This window comes from Phaethon lepturus, unplaced genomic scaffold (assembly GCF_000687285.1).
Source record: "Phaethon lepturus isolate BGI_N335 unplaced genomic scaffold, ASM68728v1 scaffold4889, whole genome shotgun sequence".
NCBI classification, from domain to species: domain Eukaryota; kingdom Metazoa; phylum Chordata; class Aves; order Phaethontiformes; family Phaethontidae; genus Phaethon; species Phaethon lepturus.
The window spans coordinates 53,684-73,682 of record NW_010562636.1 but is presented as its reverse complement, the minus strand read 5'-3'; the positions used below and the strand labels follow the sequence as shown (position 1 = coordinate 73,682).

Below are 19,999 nucleotides of genomic sequence, written 5' to 3'. Positions count from 1 at the left end.
TTGTTTGCTTGTAAATGCTCTTTGCAGTGGTAATGTGGGCATCATTCATTGTTCCTAAATGCCACTAATGATGCCAAAGCTCTGCTGATCCTGGAAACCTCTGCATGGATTTGCTGCAAACATTGTTGATTTGAAACTATTTCTGATTTTTTACTAATTCCAGTTTCTTTCCTCTTCTTTTTTATCCCATCCTTTCCCTGCCCCTTCCACTCCCGTATCCTTTTTTTCTCTCCCTCATAGACCACATAGCACACATCATAGAGCTGCTAGGCAATATCCCAAGGCACTTTGCTCTATCTGGAAAATATTCTCGGGAATTCTTCAATCGCAGAGGTAGTACCTCTTCTTTTTGAAAGGTGCCGTGATGCAGACAGAAGTGGAGTTGCTGTTGCTGGTTGTAGCATGTCCCACTGAGGAGCATTTCCTGAAATCACACAACAAAAATTCCTTTTTGAAAAACAAAATACACAGGAATCTGTGACAGAATTACTTTTTTTTTTTTTTAGCTAAACTTTCTGAAAAATGACTATTGGTACATTTTAAATTACATAGCCAAACTTGTGTGTAGCGGCTGGTACTCAAATGTTGTTTTGAGAAGGAAGTTTTGCTGAAAGCATCTTTCCAAATCAGCCACTGAGCAGTGTACACATCTTTTTTTTTTTTTACCAGGCTCAATCTATTTCTGTCTGTACCGGGCCAGTGTCAGTGTATGCATGCAATGTACTGATTAAACTGTTGTATGTTTCTGTTTTGCTGGCAATGTTCTCCAATGCAGACCACATAGCATTGATCATTGAACTGCTGGGAAAAATCCCTCGAAAATACGCTATGTTGGGGAAATATTCCAAGGAGTTTTTCACCAAAAAAGGTAACGGTATTTATGCAACACTAATTTAAAGCATAATACTATCCAAAAGGAGAATATGTTCATTTATGGGTTCTGAAGAAATAGATCCTTTAAATGGAGAGCTCTTGCTAAAGAAGAATTTTGGTGTAAACTTGGATTTCTAAGAAAAGCCACAATTTGCAGTATTCATTTCAAAATTTCATTTAAAATTCAGTTTGGGATGCACTCAACAAAGTGTGGATGTTAACAAACGTCTGTGTGACTCTGTTGTCCAGTGTTCATGTAAATGTAAGCAATCGAGTGATGCGTAGCTGGTAGCGTGATGGAAAATCATCTGCCAACCACTTTTGATGGCGTGTAGTGGTCCAGCGGATGCTGCTGCTGAGGAATAACCGAGGTGGGCAGGGATACCTGGGCAATAGACAGGCGGGTGCCTGCGGTCAGCCCGCACGCTCTGGCGACCGCCCGCAGGGAGAGCACGCAAGAAAGATCGCTCTGTGGCAGAGCGACGGAGAGAGCCGCTCTGCCGTGCGCCACGCCGTCTCGCTTCAAGCACTCCAGATTGCCGTAATGCCGGAGCACCGCAGCCGTCGGTGATGACGTAGCTGTGTTTGGTGGTGTACAGAAGTGCAAACCCGCTCAAATTAAAATCCCTGTCAATTGCTACAAGAAAGTAATTCCCCTTTTTGCAGCAAACGCATTGAGCCTTGCAGTTCTTTTATCCTCCTGTGCTTTGTCTTTGCTCAGGCTGCTCTTTAAGTGAGGTTTTGGACACGTGAGGGAACATGCTGATGCTTCAGCTGTCTTTTGTCCCCTCCGTGTATGAGGCAGTGCAGTGTTGTATCGAGGGACAGGGTGTGTCAGGAGCGTCCCAACACGTGGTGGGGGAACATCCGGGGCGGTCGACCGCAGCTGGCGAGCGCACTGTCCTGCCGAACAGCGCTGCGGCTTCCCTCTTGCCCGTGACTCCGTGTGCGTGAGCACACAGCTTGTTGGCCGGGATGGGGCAGCCAGCCGCATCGGGCACCTGGGGGGCCGAGGCGGCAGTGCCGCGCTGCAGGAGCTTGGGGTCATGAGGCAGGAACGATCCGGTGAGTCTTCCCCCGGCCTTGCACGAGAGCCGCCTGTTCCGTGCATGGATACTGCTGGTAGGGCAGGGACCTCTGTGTGCCCCCACTGCATTAAGGAGGCTGTAATGGCGTTAAACGCGGCGCGAAGAAAGGCAGCGGTGGGGATCGAGGAGAGAGAGCAGCTGCCATTTGGGAGAATCTAAAATGCCTGGTGCTTTTTTGTGTGGAGGGGAGAATGTTGCTGGGGAATAATGAAGGTTTACAAAATGGGAAGGCAGTGGATGAGCTGGAAGCAGAGCTGCTGTTCATCGGTGCCCACCACGGAGCTGGGGGACACCCAGTGAAACGCAGGGGTGGCTTTAAAACAGGCGCTCTCCTGCGCAGCGGGCGGGGGAGAATCTAAAATGCCTGGTGCTTTTTTGTGTGGAGGGGAGAATGTTGCTGGGGAATAATGAAGGTTTACAAAATGGGAAGGCAGTGGATGAGCTGGAAGCAGAGCTGCTGTTCATCGGTGCCCACCACGGAGCTGGGGGACACCCAGTGAAACGCAGGGGTGGCTTTAAAACAGGCGCTCTCCTGCGCAGCGGGCGGTGAGCTTCAGGAGCGGGCTGGCGTCCGCGAGCTCAGGGAGAGGCTGCAGCGGCCGCCTCAGAACCAATCTCGCGTTACCCGAGATGAACAAACTCGGGGCCGACAGGTCTGTAAGTGCATAAAGCAGTAAAAGGGCTGGGCAGGAGGCACCCTCCCGCACCCCCTAACAGGGTCTGCCGAAAGGCCTCCTGCCTACCCCTTCCCGTGGCCACAGTCCGAGGCAGGTACTGAATTAGAAAGACCCCTCCAGCCTGACCCCGCTTAAAGCCTATCTTGTGTTCCTCATTTTTGCTTTACACCAGATGGGTTGGCGTTTTCTAATGTTGTCATAGAACCTTGAAGTGACCTCACCAGTAGCCACAGCATTTGTGGTGCACAGAAGAGGGCAGAAGGTGGGGAGTTTCACGTGCTTCCATGAGCACCTTCCACTGCAGAGTGTCACGGTTGTCCTCTAGAGCCTGAGCTTCAGCGACACTCCCCGGAGGCACCGTCCGAGCTGGGGCCAGAGGCCATGCAGGACAGGCCTGAGGCTCTCCTGGGAATTTCACGCTGTGGTGTAAGGGTGGGCTTAGAAATCTGACTGTAGGCTCCTCCTCGTCAGTCTTGTTTTGTAACACACAATTCGGGTGTTACTGCTGTCCGTAAGCAAGTTCAACCTCAGACCTCAGAGAGAAGCTTTAAGCGTTTGAACTGTTCCACTGAACGTCCCAGGCACAAAAGGAAAGGTGTTGGCAACGGCTGGGTTTACAGGATCGAGTCCCTACTTCTCGGTAATTGCCTGAAGCAGTTGGTGACATTCAGATAGGAGGGTGCATTTAAAAAAGGAAAAGCATTTATAAGTTACTACTTAGTCACTACAGCACAAATGCTCACATACTTTCTGCAGGGTCTCATCTTGATTAAGCCCAGTATTAACTCCAGTGAGTCCTTTTCTCCAGTGCCTCCCCAGGAGCAATTTTGTCTATAAAAATGATTTTGGCACTAAAAGTTGAAACACTTTTGTTTTTTCTAGACCATGGTCCTTTTTATTTTTCTTCTGGTATTTGCTGTTTTCTTGTGAGCTAAACCTGTGCGAGATGCTGGCGGGCTGCAACAAGGAAAAGCACACTGCTTATTTAGCATCCCAGAAGGGAAGGAGAAGGCTCCCCTCCAGCTCCCTCGCCTCCATGGGCCCTTCCCAGCAGTTCTTGCGTTACTTCTTGGGAGCGTGTCCTCAAAATATGTAGTAGCAGATCATATCCCACTGCTGCTTCCCCAGTCCTTCCCGTCATCTGTTTCTTACTGTTCAACAATCCGTCCTCCTCTTGCCTGGTGACATATCTTCATGTTGTCTTTGACAAATCTCATAGACTAGCTCATAACTAGCTCTTTGTCAGCAGAGAAAGCTTTAAGTAGCGTTTTCCCCCTCACAGGCCTTTCAGATTTCTTTGATAATTTCCTTCTGACTTAACATTTCATTTTTCAGAAGGTCCCTTGCTGCCTCCACGTTGGCCGCAGGGGTTTTACAGTTCTGACAACTCTGTTGTCCTCTCTGGATATTCCCTGTGTGCTTCACTATCAAAAATCTAAATAAAGAGCTTCTGTTAGGAAGTTTTCCCTTACTATTACATTTTTAGCATTTCTTTGAAAATTCATGTTACTGCCCTGAATACTGACGGTGTCAGACCGGTGGGTCTGTGCTTTTCTTGTCTGCCTTAAATACAGGCACTGCTTTGCTGTCCTCCACCTACAGGGTACAAACCTCACGACCTAGGTGAAAAGACAAGTTGCCAGACACCTCCATTTCCTGCGCTGCTCTCCAGCGCTTCGGGATGGACCCACCACATTAAAATACATTCTTGGACTTTCTTGCCCGCCTCAGTTGTGTGAATTGCCTTTTACTTACCCTATTCTGATTCCATGGTCAGCATCATGATCTTCATTGAAAACCGAAGCACTAGTTAAATTCACGGCCCCCAGCAGGTATTTTTTACTGTATCCCATCTTCTTAAGTGCTTTTACAATCTTCACAGAATTTCTTGTAGAAAACTTCAACCCACAGTGCTAAAATAGTGTGTTCCTCGGCAGAAAACACTAGGAAACGTCATGCTGCCCAGCATGCGCTGGTCTTAGCTTGGGTATCTCAAGTTCAGCTTCTGCTTTACATAATAAGGAGCATTCAAACAGTATGAACTCACCTTCCACAGTTACACCAGGAGCCTCACTTTGGAATCTTAATTCATACAACCCGAGGGAGGAAAGATACCTAAAACTACGTAACTGGAATACAAAGGTGAAGACAGTGCTGCATGGAAACACACTCCCCCAAAATTAGTCTAGTTTGGTAAATGATTATGGCAACCCTTGCCATGAATGCTGTAAGCTGTAGAAGCTATGGACACAGCCTGATGGATTTTTTTTTTTTTTAATTTCTTTTTGTTAGTCATTTTTTGCTTGCAGTCAATAACAAGTCACTATTTTCTGTCACTTTTTAGCAATATTTGAGTTTATGTGTTCTTACTAGTAAGTTTACTACCTGTTGTGGTTGGTAGTCACCAATACACACTTCTGGAAACCTTCAAAGGAGTAAGATTCTCAGCACTTAAATTTCAGAGTTGCAGAAAGACTTTAAAGGGCTGAGAGTGAGCCTGGAAGCGAGCACACTTTTCCGAGATGTGCGGTCCTTTCTGTACCTTCAGACGGTGGGACAGTACGGGCCCAAAGCAGAGCCAGGTTGCGTTTGACTCACTGGTGCCGATGGGACACGCTCGTACTGTGCACGTGCAGACAGGGTACGTTAGGAAAGCCTCTGCCGCAGCACCCCTCCGGGCCCGCGGGAGGGAGAGGACAGAGGGCAGCGGGCCAGCTGCGGGCAGCACATCTTGACTTTCTATTACCAGCAGGTCTCTGCTTTTTCTCGTGCGAGCGATCAGCCGTTTGCACACTTGCTCTTTGGGGGTCTTTATGGTAGCCCCCGCAGAGCTGCTTTTTCAAGCGTTGCACACTGCCTGGGACCTTCTGCTACCGCCTGAGGTAGCAGAAGTGGGTCCTGCCGGGCCTGTGCCAGTTTTAATCTACTGCATTCAGGTGCTCAGAGTCTCGGGGGCAGGCTGAACAGACTGTTTCTTTTCCTGCCCTGGAACCTCCGTAGCCACAGGGATGTACAGAAAGATGGGAGGTACATCAGACCTGCGAGCTGATGTCTGATGGCATCTTGTGGGCAGTAGATTGCAGCTGGGGGAACAATGGCGTTGACAAACCACTTCACTTACGAACAGCGTGGCCTGCGTGCCCCCATGCCGGAGGGTGGCATGTGCTTGTGAAGCTGTGGGTGAGTCATGTTCAGCTTCCAGTTTTGGGTGAGAACCCATCGCCCTCCTTGGCAGTTTGGGGGCTGTTGCGGAATCACCACAGGGGTCTCTGAAGTGCTTTTTGTAGCATCACATGGAGACTGACTGGCTCAGGTATGTGCCTGGGAAGAAGGGGGCAGCCAGAAGAGTCTGTCTTCCCCGTCACGCTGGAAGGCTTGTGGATAAACCTGGATAATACTGCTGGTTTGAATGGCAGGAGGGTCCTCGCCTCCTTTGTTTTGGTCTGAAACACAGAGCCAGGCTGGCTGTATGCCCCCTCTTTGACAGACCTGGAATCCTGCAGCTGCTGCCAGGGCTTGTGCTGGTGGTGGGGTGAAGGAGACACAGGCAGCAGCAGGTGCTTCCGCCTCGGGGAGGATTCAGACCAAGCCTCTTGTGGGTGTTTGCCTGGGAGATGGAGGAGACTCTCCAAGTGCCAGACCTCTGTGCTTGGTTTGGAATGAGCCACTGCTTTGCTGTGTTGTCAGCACGTGCCACGTAGTGAGGCAGTGACCTGTTGCCAAGACGTCCATCTTAAGATCGGAGTGTTTTTTGTAAGATTTGGGTTTGTTGGCCGATTAAGCAGAGGCCCGTGATGTTCTTCGCCCGTGGCATGAGGGTGTGTGTGAACGAGTGCCTTGGTGTGTGGGAGACAGAATGAAGACATCAGGAAAAATCAGAAATGATGCATACAGCGGAGTCAAAGTGTAACACAGTTTGCTGTAGGAATGATTTCTTGGTTTTGACATCGGACAGACTCGCCTCCATTGAGGACCTCAAGCAAGCTTGCAATGTGCTGCCCTTTCCTAAATAATGATTCTCAGCCTGGTCAAGATGCTGTGAATGCAGAATGGGAGAAAAACGACACAGGGCTTAGTCACTAATGGGCAGAATGAGGTATTTTTCTAATGCCAGTAATATTTCTGTTTGCAGGAGAACTCCGACACATTACCAAGCTGAAACCTTGGAGTCTTTTTGATGTGCTTGTGGAGAAGTATGGTTGGCCTCACGAAGATGCTGCACAGTTTACAGATTTCCTGATCCCCATGCTAGAAATGGTCCCAGAGAAACGTGCTTCAGCTGGAGAATGCCTCAGGCATCCGTGGCTGAATTCTTAGCAGAATTTCCCAGCCGTTTAAAAAAAAACAAAACAAAACAAAGGCCAGCAACCACTTTCCAATGCATCGGACCTAAATGGTGACTGTCACAAATTCTTTAGCAGGATCACACGTGAGCTGGCTTCAATCCTCAGACCTTTGTTTTGCTTGAGGTACTGTTTGACATTTTGCTTTTTGTGCACTGTGTTCTTGGGGAAGGGTAGTCTTTTTGTCTTCAGCTAGTAGTTTACTCACCCACTTTCTTCAGGAAACACTTACCGTGTCTTTAAGCATTGTTTCTTGTGTTGTGTGGCATTCAGTTGTCAGATTTTTGAACAAAGGAAACTTCCCCCCCATGTGTTTTGGCAAGTTTTGTAACTATTTATGGAAAAAAAATATTTTAGCTGATGCATATTATATAATTTACAAGCGTTAAGAAATTTATCAAGTCAGAAATGAGCTATGGTGAGGAATTGTACAATTTTATCTTCTGGCAAAGGGACATCATTCTTGTATTATAGTGTATGTAAATGCACCCTGTAAATGTTTATTTCCATTTACATATGGGATTGGGGACTCAATTTCAGGGTAAAGCGACGAAGTTTTAGAGAGCTTTATAGCAAACCAATTGCATGTAGTGGACTTTAAACTGCTGTAAGGAATTGTGTAAACTTTCTATTCTGTAGCAGTTCCTGTTCATTGGATTTTAAACAAAGTGGCTCTGGTTTACAGGATTTCATTCCCCAAACAGCACTTTAAAGGAAGGCTAGACTTCTTTCTAATAAAGTATGCATTATCATTTAGCACTCCCTTTTAGAACTTCTGCCTATTTTAAGTGCTTTTAAGAAAAGAAAAATAGCAATTTCCCTTACAATGTGATAGTGAAGACATGGTACCATATGGTGTTGCCTTTTTATAAGCACTGTAAGTTGTACTATACCTTAAGGAAAAAGAAATGATTAAAAGTCGAGCATGAGAACCACTCTCTGTGTAGAATTACTGATCTTTTATAATAAAAGTGTGTGCTTGGAATCGGTTAAGGAAGGATAGTGCTGCAGATATTTGCAGTGCAGTGGGTAAAATAGTCCAAGAAGCAAGATCATGCTCATTCCATTCATAGCTTTACATGTTTCTAAAAGAAATTGCACTAGCTTTATTCTTTCCCATAAATAGACATACAATTACCTGTTGTAAGTTGCACGCAAGTTACGTGTTTCCTAGGAAAAAAAAAGCTGCATAGGCTGAAGCTTATAGGCAATACAGATTTTAGAATGTACAGTACAGAGGTGTGTTTTGGCCTCTTTTAGGAGTCAGTGGGATGAATGTAAGCTTACTTCTGATCTTCATGTAACTACGGTGCCACTTTTTCTTGACTTTGTCCATATGAAATTTATTCACATGCCTTTGCAATAACTAGATTGTGAGAAGATAGCCCCATGCTGTAACAATAACCAGTTGTTTGAGGTGCTTGCAGTTGTCTAATTAAAGTGTTTTGTTTTTTCAGACAGTGTGCTGGTCATTGGAATCTTTGCTAGCCATGGCTCCGTTTGTTTGCTAGAGGTCGTTGTCGTGGTGCGGGGGGCGGGAGGTGTTTTAGCCTGGCTTCCTGCGTTCATGTATAGAATACGTCCCCTGGTGTAATACGCCTGCCAGGGGCTGCGTGCAAGTGGTTGCTAGGTGAAATGTGACAAAACCGAGAGCATGTTTCATACAAGGTGTTTAAACTGAACTGCTGTAAATGAGCAAAAGCCAAACCCTGTCCCTGCTACGCCGGTGCAGCTGCTCCTCGGGAAAGAAACGGCATAGCCGCCACAGACAAAGCGGGCCAGGAGATGCTTATCCATATGCTGAGGCCCTGCCGGCAGCTGGGTTTCAGGATCGTGTGCCTTCACCCTCCATGCCTTCGCACTGGAACCACTTCTAACAGCTGTGAGGACAACACTGGTGGGAAGGGCGATGCCAATGGACTCCAGAGCTAGAGGTAAAATCATGTTCAGCTTCACATGCAGCCTAGTCACTGCAAACTCACGCAATGGTTGTTCTGGAACGCGGAGAAAATACTCAGTTCAAACACAGGCCAAGCCAGGTGAGTAACCTGACAGTGCCAGCATGCCTTGCCCCTTGCTTGGCTGTGGTGATACACCACAGCTCTGGGAGCCATACACAGCACCTGTACAGTTCTGCGACGCATCACCTCAACTCCTTGGGCTGCTCTATGATCTTGCCACCTACAGCATGTTATTTGATACTCTTGTATTTGAGATGATGTGATACCCACTTCATGGAGGAATGGAAGGGGGTCAGGACAACCAGATTTGAAGGAGCTATAAATTTTTTCAGAGAGGGTGGGTTTTCTGCTGTTGTTCTCCTGCACGCTAGTGCAAAACTATACATGTGTTTTGCATAGCCAGCAGCTGTTCAGGAAACTATTTCTAGAGTACTGTTTCACTTAAGAGGTTTTCAGTAATTACAGGCAAACTACAATTTAAATAGTCCCAGTTTTTTTTCTGTATGTGAAGAATTACCACCTTTCTTCAGGCATAGCTGCATAGCTGCTTCCCCTCCTGTCCCGTTTCAGCTTTTCATGCACACTGGTTTCCTTCTCTGCATCTAAGGAGGAGCCACGGAGCAGGGTCCTGTTAGGTGAGAATTCAGAGGACAATGTAAGGACATTGTCACACACCAGTTACGGAATAACCCTGCACCTGCTAGGTACATCAGCGCCTAGCAGGAATAAATGACTTTCCTTAATAAAGCAACATCCTGCTATATCATCTATCTGTAACATTCCATACCCTGCTGTTTTATCCTTCAATGAGGGAATCACTGCAGGGATGAAGACACCTGCCTTACAAATACCACCCAGCTTATTTTTAAAGTAAGGTCTCAGTCCCCCCGATCTGCACTCACAGGAGAAGGGGTACATGCTGCAGTGTGCAGGTGGTGCTGTGGTCTGGAAGAGAGGTCCAAGCAACATGTCGTCTGATACAGCTTCAGCACACAATTGCACAGGTATAACAAATGCTGTGTAACAAACACCACTGCTCACAGCTGAACCTGATGCAAGACTCTGCTCAGAGTAGCCTCTCCTTACCGCTAGACTCGGCAGGAGAAACCAACCCCCTTCCTACAGCCAGTTCCAGATCTGTCTGTACTACAGAAGTAAACCCACAGCTGGAAGCCACCCCACAGTGACTGCAGGGGTGTGTTTTACATACATAAGGCCACTTCCCTGAAGACATACCACCCTTGCAGGACAAGTAGTTAAAACTGACATAATTGTGATTTATTAACATGAATTAAAATGCCCAACCAGTGCTGCAATGTGACAGTATATTAAAAAAAATTAAAGATCATATACTGTACTACTTCCACAAAGATCACACTTTTTTTTTTTGCAAAAGAGACTTATTATATACAATACTATATCAAATGAAAGAAGCTTCAAGCAATTTTACAAGCAAAAGAAATACAGTATTTACAGCACTTGTCAGACATTAGAAACAGTCTATACATTAAATTACATTTTCTGCAAATAACTGATGAAACAAAAAGCCATGTCCACACCAAAACTATAAAAATTTGTATTGCATTGTTTCCTATCTCTATGCACACAAAGAACTGTTGACAGAAGAAAATGGAGGAAAAAAAAATTTGTTAGTGCCATCACTTAGCCTGTGTACTTATTTAATTACATATGTATAAAAGTAATATAGAAAACATTCACTAAATGAATTTAACTGCGACAATAAAATTTTAAAGATTATGCAGCATCAAACCTACTGCCAGAAAAAACAGCTGGAATGTTCACTTACAAAATAAAAAATACCTAATACTGGCTTAACAGCACATTTTCAGGAATTTTAAAAAGCAAAAAATGGAAAGAATACAATGAAGGAGCACTGGTGTTTGCTTTTATACAAAGTATCATGTACAAGCTTTAAAAAGTACCTTGAACAGGTACATATGAAATATACACAGTTTATATTACAGAACATTTTAAAAATGTTTAGAATTAAAGGGATCCATTTCAGTGCCACCCTGAGCCATGGTAGTTGTTCTGAAAAGTTGGTGGCACCTGTGCTCTGTGAATGGGGATCTGCCCAGGCACCGGCGACGCCTGCTGCGGCCCCTGCACTGCGTGGGGCAGGGCCACAGAGCCAGGGTGAGGGCAGAACCCTGCAGCAGCAGGCGTTGCAATACTGTTTGGTCCTTGAGGTTGGAGGTGAGGACCCTGACCAGGGAGCGGGCAATGAGGTCCTGTGCCAGCAGGCTGATGTTGAGGTCCAGGTCCTAGCGTTGTGTGATGGGGGGCTTGAGAGGAGTAGGAGGACACGCTCGTGTGAGCACTGGAAGGAAAATGGGGGGGTCCTTGATGAGAGGGGTGGTGTAACCCTTGTGCTGATGCTGGGTGATGCCCCGAGCTTAGAACATTGGAGGGTGGGGGGGGTGGGGGAGGAGGTGCAGAGTTTACAACATGCTGGTGTTGTGCTTGCAAACCTTGGTGTCCAGGTGATGGATGGGGAGGTTGGTGGTGGGGGAGAGGACCTGGCGGTGGAGGCGGCGGTGGCAAATGGTGACCAGCAGCTTGAGAATGAATGTGCGATCCAGGAGCTACTGCCACGGCATGAACTGGACCGACAACATGTGCTACAGAGTGCTGCTGATGAGTACTTTGCTGCTGTACAAGGTGAGGTCCCGGAGCAGGTGGTGGCGGAGGAGGAGGAGGAGCAGCAGACACAGACGCCTGGTGATGAATACCAGCGTTCTGAGATGGCAGGAAATGCCCTGCGGTTACGTGGTGTCCCGGCACCGTTTGCTGACCTGTGGTGCCAGGAAGTGCTTGATTTGGTCCAGATGAGAACACAGTCTGTTGGGGGATGGTGCCCTTCAGCTGACTGTAACTCTGAAAGTTTCCAGAGGGCTGCTGGTTTTGATAGTAAGTAGAAGAAGGGGGTGGGGGCGGTGGGGGAGGCGGTGCACTGCTGTTCAGACTTTGTTGGTTAAACTGGCTGTAAGAAGCTGAAGATTGTCCTGAAGTTGTCTGAGTGAAGAGGGGTCCACTGGCCTGCTGCTGATTACTGGGCTGAAGGGTTGGCGCTGCTGGATAGAAGTTTCGGTGTGTTTCCCTCTGGGGTGTTGCAACTTGAGGTGACTGTGGATGATGAGGTCTGTATGGAGATCCCAACTGCTGTGAGTGAGGCTTTGGTGAAAGATAACCATGCTGCACAGTCGCATGAGGGGTAGAGGACTTGGGAGGATTTTCTATGTGAGGCGAAGGGGGGCAATGCAGCTTCAAAGGTGCAGAAGGCAACTTCTGTGAATGTGAAAGTTGCTCAGCAGAACTGCGCAGATGTGATTGAGATGGATGATTTTTTGAAAGTGCTTGGACGTTATTTGTCAGCTGTTTTTGTTGCAGCTCAGATTTCGGATGATTCGCACACTCGGCCTCAGGGGCATTACCTGCAGTTTCCCAGTGCGAATCTGGTTTTGTGGGTGTTTTCCCAAGTGACTGCGTTGAAACTACAGGACTTGGCGAAGAAGGCTAGAATGAAAAGAAAATATGTCAGTGCAAAACATTCAAAATGTTTTAATGCATGCACAGTTAACAAAAAGAATCTTCTCAGAATGTTGTTCTCTCTCCCTGTGAGAGATGGTGAAAAAGTGTTGAGCCACAGGATATATGTTTAGTTTAAGAAAAACGGCAACAGTAGAAACCCTCAACTTAGCAAGATACTATATTTAGCAAGTATATCTCAATCATTCTTGAGAGTCAAAGACTAGCAAGTATATCAAAGTACTAACAGAGTATGACCCATCAGGTCAAAGGCAGAATCTGTTACTTGTTAAAAGATTTAGATTTCTGAGTCTGAAAGAAATGATTCCAGACAAGACCATTTACAAAAACAAAGCCATTTTTAGAGTTATTTAACATTTTAAAACTGGCCTAGTGCAACCAAACGGACTAAACGTTACAACCTGAATTGTTTCATTTAATACTGTACTACTGAGGCAGCTACTCAACATCCTTCCCTGTACCAGTGCCTCTACTGAGAGTGCCAAACCCTGACATGGCAAGAGCAAACTCCTGCAAAGGTGGGAAGTAGGTAAATCCTGTCACTACTGTCAGTTCTGACTGCCAGTTCTTCAGCATTCAACCTGCAGGACTGCAGTGATACCGAATCTACTAACACAATGTCTTCTCTGTCTACAGAACACAAGATCATATATAAATAGGTATGGCTACTGAAAGAACAGAAAAACCAACTTTTTAGCACGTATGGAGTACCACAAATATTCTTACCAAAGTTTAACCATGTTGGATTGTCGCACAGGTAAGTTACACACATGTTCCATCTAAGTAGTAAATCATGAGATTACCTTTTTAAAGATAAATCTGAGACGTACGTATGCATTCACATGCATATTATACAATACACAGAGGCACAAACACGTATGCATCTGCATAACACTGTGCATTACCTTGCTTGCTTTTGATGGACTCTTACAAGTCTTCTGTGAAGTATCTGGGGACGGACATTCAGAAGTAGGCTCTGGATTTTCAGGATCAGGTTCTACAGACATAAAGCAGAGGTAAACATAAAAATGGGAAAACCAAGTCTTTTGCAAAGATCACTAAGCACTTTATATTTGACTTTAAAAGAGCTATTAAAGCTGTTGTAAGAGACTATTCAGTATGTCAAGTGTCATACAAGGTCATCTGCTTACTGACCTTCCATAAATTCTCTGAAAGAAGGGACCTTAAGCTGCAACTGGGAAATGAGATTTGAATGAGATGAAGGTGGAGACTGAACATGAGACGGTGAGCATGGGCTACAGGGTGATTCTCCCCCTACAGATGAAGCAGACCCAAACATAACATTAGAATGATTACGGACTACCAAGGGGGAAATGGTTAGATTTAATTGACCTTCGACATGACAAATGAACGCACCACTGTCCTTGTCTTTCCTATGATCACTGAGAAGTAAAGCTCGCTGATAACTTCGTTCCCTCACTTGTTCCACAGAGGTTGATGCAGTCCTGGAAGAGAGAAGCACATTTTAAATTTAAGAGAATGCGCTCGCACGGACCAAGTTTACAACAATGTATATGCAAATACTAGTCAGAGAAAGTTTACAGTGTTGACTGCATGTAAGAGCGAAACAACAGGCTGTAATGGAATTGTAATGGCATAAGGAATGCCATTTGTTAAGTATTTTGTATCTATTTTCTCCTGCTTTCCTGCAACCTTGTTGCATTACAAGAACTGACAATTCCTCTTTATATGGAAACATCATCTGTAGATGTCTGGGTCTGAACAGTTGACAAGTCAAAAACTACACTTCAAAAAATAAAAGGTTGCAGGTACTGCTTCACATTCCCCATTTGCAGAAAACTATCTTCTTCCAAAGCTGAAAATAGGGGGTTTTGGGTTTTTTTTTTCTCCTTAAAGAATTGCTCTTTAATAGTGGATCCACAGTTATAAATACTGCACAAGTACAAATACTGCTCTGTTTAAACTTCTGTGTTTAACTTGACAGATAGTGGCTATGAAATGACAGTCATATCTTCTCTCTTATAATCAATTACATCTGACGATCACAATTTGATCAAAAACAGTAATGACAGCACTCAAAAACTCACTTTTTCTTTCAGGTAAGAACACACGGCATTACAATACCATTGTAACAAAATAGATTTTGGTGCCGTCTGCAGGATTACTGCAAAAACTTACTAATAAAATTCCTCCCTGTTTAGCCTGTTTTCCATGTTCTTTGCTCACAATATAGCACACTAGTTTCTGCATAGTGAATTTACAGCCCATCTTCAGTGAAACTTTGAAGACTGTGCTTACGTTCTCCCTTAACTGGCTCTACAAAACCCTTCTGTTCTGGAATAGCTGGAGCATCTGAGCAGAAGGATGCTACGTCCATCCCCAACACTCAGGCCTTCACTACAGCATAAAGAACATCTGCAGGGTTTATTTTGTGCTAGTAACATTTTGTAGATCGTGTCACCACAGTTGACGATCTACCTTAAGGCTCCCAAAAGTGCAGTGGAAAGTACTGTGCAAAGTTTGTACAAACTGAAGTCATTCTATCTCATCCCCCTTCACACTGTATCTCTCCCCAGGATTTCTGGCTGTTGGAGCATCCGGCATCCAACAGAGCATATGGTTGCACACAGGTGAACCATTTAATGACCATAAACAGTGATGCAAGTATAACCACACGCTCTCTACCTGTGCAGAAGTAATTGTTAGGCAGATTGCATGTAGCACTGCACATTGCACTTAAGCAACAGCAAATACATTCCAGCCAGATCACTGAAAAACAGACTTCCCAAGTCTTCTAGAAGCTTTTGCTAATCAATGCAGGTTATCCTCCTGTTCCACCCTTCTTCCCTGTAGTACTTTGGGAAAGGTTTTGAAATTTAAGATGAAAAATAGTCTCTTCAGCCCACAGACAAAGCAGTGGAGATACAAAGACCTGAGTGCAGAGCCAAGGCGACACTGAGAATCAGACTCAAATCTCTCACATCCTCTCCATCCTACTATTGCTCCCTCCCTACTACACACCCCTTTGCAAGCACATGCTGCCCAACTTGTGCCACAGCGGAGGGAGCACACCTACTCATTGATGACATTTTCTACAGCTTTCCAAATGTACTTTACCCACGCAATTTTATAATCTACAGAACTAAGCAACTTGTCTTGCTCAAACCAATAGGTATTTTGCTCTTAGAAAATAAAAAAGCAAAGCAGAATGAAAATAAGTTAACCAGTATCTTATGGGGAATTTTTCACACATTCTAATCTTTATGAGGCATCTGCTGTATTTCTGAGGAAAGAGGTAAGACAACTCTCTACTAATCTAAACAAAGGGTTTCCCATCAGTAATCTGCAACTACAGCCTTATCGACAAAAACTACATTTCAAATAGAAGCAAATGGTTCTTCAGCACTTCAGTCATAGCTTACCACTGAACTTCCGGTTCATTTTTCTCAGTAGAAGAAGATTCCTTAGTTGCACAGTTGTTGCCAATGTCTTCTGGAGCTGCATTATAAACAGTAGCTGGCAGTGGTAAAGGTAGGCTTGCTGCGTTATCAGTTGCCTCCCCATTTTCACCACTGTTGTTATACCCATCATTAGCACCATTGTTACTACTTATATTTCCTCCACCAGCAGCATGAGGAGAAACAGTAACCAGGGGGAAGTTTTCTGTCTTTGAGCCACTTTTTCTAGCTTCTCGTTGTCTCTTACGGTATTCTAGTAAGGACACCTATGGAATTAAAAAACCACAAACAAAACAAACAAACATGCATTAGAAGGGAGTTTTACTTGTTTACTTTCCAACATTTTCAATTAAATGTATTCTTTCAGTAAGACATACCATTTACTTCATTCTAAAAGAAAATGGGGATAGAAGATAATGTCATCACATTTGCAGTGAATTTAGAGAGTACTGAGCAGCTAATGACTCTAAGGATGATGTAAAGAAAAGCTACTGCCAGAAGAAGGAAGTATGCATTTTGCTTCCAAGAAGCAGCAGAGGATGATGCAGGTCAGCAAAAGGTTTGCTGCTTCAACTGTTGGTTGAAGCTACAAGGGACTTCACTGTTTTTCCTGTAACTGCAGCATTAATAAGAGTGTAACTATACAGTAAAGCTAATTTTAAGAGATGTTGCATCCTGCTCTCACAGCCTGATTCCCGTATACAAAAAACCCACCCCGCTTCTGCTTTACTCTACTGCATAAATCAAAAGGATTCTCTAAGCTCTTCATGTATTTTTCTTAACATACAGAATTCGAAACTTAAAAACATTCCTTCTCTTCACAGTTTATTCTGAATTTGTGTCTTTACTGCACTCTAGAAGAGACTGATTAAGAACATATTTTAATGCTAAATTCCAAGTAAACTTTATTACCAAAAATGATGACACATGAAGAGGAAAGTGGTTTCTGCATTATATAAAATACATATACGTATTAGAAATCAGTACACGACCTTCCATAGAATAGAAAACAGTTTAAATCTTAGTACGTTACCTTCAGTGAGAAAAATAAAATTTTCAAATGTTTTCACTATATCTGCAGGATTTGAAGCACAAAGCTGAAATATTGACCTTCATATTCAGTAAGGAAACTAGTTTGGTGGAAATGACATTTAATGACTTTATATCCTTTCTTCTAGTCATCAGCAGCCTACTCTGAACCGTATAGCATCCAAAACAAGAAACTAAAGTGCAATAATGAAAAAAATTTGCATTTAAATGGCTTAGTCCTCAATGAAAGCAGACATCCATTTCTACACAGAAAGAGAAACCAAGGCAGCCTGCTTTGTTTGCAGTCCTAGGGGTTTTTTGTCTGTTTTTGAACAGTTCTATCCATTAAAGACTCATCTATATGTCAGGGTAGGAACAGTTAAAAATATTTGATTTTTTCATAGAAGAAAGTTTAGGTTAAGAACTGGATCTGATTTTTCACACAAGAAAGTTTAGGTTAAGAACCAATCTTGCTTTGAAACAATTTATATTATTTCTACATCACATGACTGGGATACCTTGAAGTATATTTATTGCTTTAAAGAAAGCTTAAGTGTTAAAAATGGATGCAATCTATGCAGTGTGGCCACTACATACAGGACCACATTGAAATGGGATGAGCTTGTAACAACAGTGAAAGAAAACAGAGAAGCAAATGCCCACAGAAATGTTGAAAACATTCTTTAACAACTGCTTAAGGACATTCATGTCATATGTGATCCTAGGGAAAGGCTTCTATTATTCTCCTACAAAATACCTGTAACTCTCACCTTCTCCTTAGATGAGATTTCTCTCCTGCCCTTTCTTAGACTATAAAAACACATTCTTTCAGGGGAACAGGTATGATTTTCTCTGGTTGTTTCTGGGACTTGAAAATAAATTAACTTTCAGACAAAAAAGAATGCGAGGCTACAGATATTTTGGCTTTTTTTACCTTTTTTCCTGCTTTGCTAAAGCAGCAGGGCTATAGTAACATGCATGGGATCTATAAAACTCTCAGGGTCAGGACCAGGTAAGAACGGAGCTCCTACTATCTTGCTTCAATTATGTCTCAGTTTGAGGCAAAGTAAACAAAAATCTAGTTCCAATGAAGAACTTGGGAAGGAAGAATGATGAGTACTCCCCAGCACGATGCCCCCAGAGCACAGGGGAGGAAGGATATACAAAGGGGTGCAATGGGACCAAAAAACCAAAAGCCCACTGTGCATGCATGTACACGCACAGGATGTGGCCCCACCACCCTGATCATTACTTCCATAAAGAAATGAAATCACATCTTGCAAACATGAAAGATTACTACAGTCTGTTACAAGATGGAACTGGCAAGCTGTTGCATTGGAGACTATTGCCTTCCACATTTGTCATCCTTTCTGCAAGGAGACAAGAAGTCTAACCTGACAGTAAAGCGCAGCCAAAGACAGTTATGCAGGGTAACTTCCAATTCTGGTTCGAGTTGCCCAAGACCACACAACTTACCTACAAGAACTGTTTCAGGAGAGCAGCAAATTTAGATTGTGCTTATTTTTCACACGCAGTAGTTCATAATAGAAGAAATTAAGCCAAGAAAAAAATTTCTTGGAACTAAGGGTTTTTGTGTAGTTGTAACAGTGAAACCAAGACACCTTAAGTATATAAAAACTGGAATTTTAAAGTCTCAGTATCATAGATCAAACAAATGTTCACAAAGTATAATCCCTACGATGCAAGTTTGTATTCTGTATAACAGAATATTGTAATACTTGGTGGCATAAGCAACCATTTTCAAAGCTGAAAAATTATTTATTGAGCAATTCATTTAAGACTCTCATGAAATAAGTGAATTTATATCTATTACTTGGAAAAAATAAATTTACTAATGGGTGTATGCAGCTTTACTCTTCATTATTTCCCCTGAATAATGTCTACTACACTGCAGTATCTAAAGATGAGCCATCAGTTGTGTTTTATTATATTGTAGTTCTTTCTGTTATAGAAATATCATTAGCCAACTATGTAAACCAGACCAAACAATTCTTAAAATTATAACCTTTTTCTTTTGTGGAGGGTTCTGGGGTGTGCAATTTCCATCCATCAAGTTGTCATTATTGACAGTCCTTCCGAAGCCAGATGCAATTCCATCTTCTGAAGTACAAAAAACAGATGCTTCCATGAACATGCCTCTAGCATCGTCTTGAATCAGGCACTTTGATTCGCTTATTCTGAATCCACCTCCTACCTCCAACTGATGTGAAGGGGTCAAGTCCCTCAAATTAGAATTCATTGAGAAATTTACACCTGTCCTGTCGGGACTTTTTACCCAGGAAGAATAAATTGTGCCCCGTCCACAATGAGCAGTTTCTAATTGGCTGTTTGAATCAGTCCTATCATGTGTGGGGGCTTCCAGGTTTTTATGCAGTGCACTTTGCTCAATTACTTCGAGTCCCAGCTGGAGGTCTGACACAGATTCCATTTCTCCAGTGCACTGCCGTGTGACATCAGTCCTATTCCTTGGACTGGAATATCCAATAGTCTTTATTTCTTGCAGGCCCATTTCTGTCAGGTTGGAATTTCTGAAAGAATTCAGTGCTAGAATCGATGCTCTGTCATATCCCTGCATGAAGAAAAAGCATGTCAACTATTTTTCCATACTGCAACAAAACTGCACCTATTCTGACATTCAGTTTTGCCTGTCAGTGGGACTAAAGGCCTTCCAGTACCACGACTCTATTTTTAAGAAACAGTTCTACAGCCAGACACTTAATTCTACTATTGCCATGCATTAGGTAAAAACGTTTTAATCAAATGCACATTAACGAAAGCCAAAATAAACTTTAAATGTCAGGTTTTATTTATGACTGGCAGAGGAAGGGGAGCAGCTTCAACAGGAACAGGTCCCTGGCCGGAAGTTACAAACAACTTGCTTCAATTCAACGTAACAGGGATCCTCAACATCATAACTTTTATTTCAAGAATAAATAAATTTTAAAAAAGAGAAAGAGCTTTTATGAGGCATTTTAGAATTTTCAGACAACATTACAA

General features: G+C 43.7%; 2 protein-coding genes across 2 annotated transcripts in view; one reads left to right on the top strand and one right to left on the bottom strand.

Moving 5' to 3' along the window:
- The window catches only part of SRPK2 (SRSF protein kinase 2), a 100,515-nt gene extending 92,078 nt beyond the window's left edge, over positions 1–8,437 (top strand). Inside the window, exons 14-15 of the mRNA XM_010294324.1 lie at positions 776–868; positions 6,771–8,437. Of these exons, the coding sequence (XP_010292626.1) occupies positions 776–868; positions 6,771–6,955 (278 nt within the window). The 3' untranslated portion in view covers positions 6,956–8,437. The remainder of the gene's footprint in view (positions 1–775; positions 869–6,770) is intronic.
- A 1,767-nt stretch (positions 8,438–10,204) lies between these two features.
- Positions 10,205–19,999, bottom strand: part of KMT2E (lysine (K)-specific methyltransferase 2E) — a 63,403-nt gene continuing 53,608 nt past the window's right edge. The window contains exons 22-27 of the mRNA XM_010294323.1: positions 19,008–19,571; positions 15,917–16,218; positions 13,890–13,978; positions 13,668–13,787; positions 13,418–13,509; positions 10,205–12,479 (exon numbers count right to left, since the gene is read on the bottom strand). Coding sequence (XP_010292625.1) covers positions 10,965–12,479; positions 13,418–13,509; positions 13,668–13,787; positions 13,890–13,978; positions 15,917–16,218; positions 19,008–19,571 — 2,682 coding nt within the window. The 3' untranslated portion in view covers positions 10,205–10,964. The remainder of the gene's footprint in view (positions 12,480–13,417; positions 13,510–13,667; positions 13,788–13,889; positions 13,979–15,916; positions 16,219–19,007; positions 19,572–19,999) is intronic.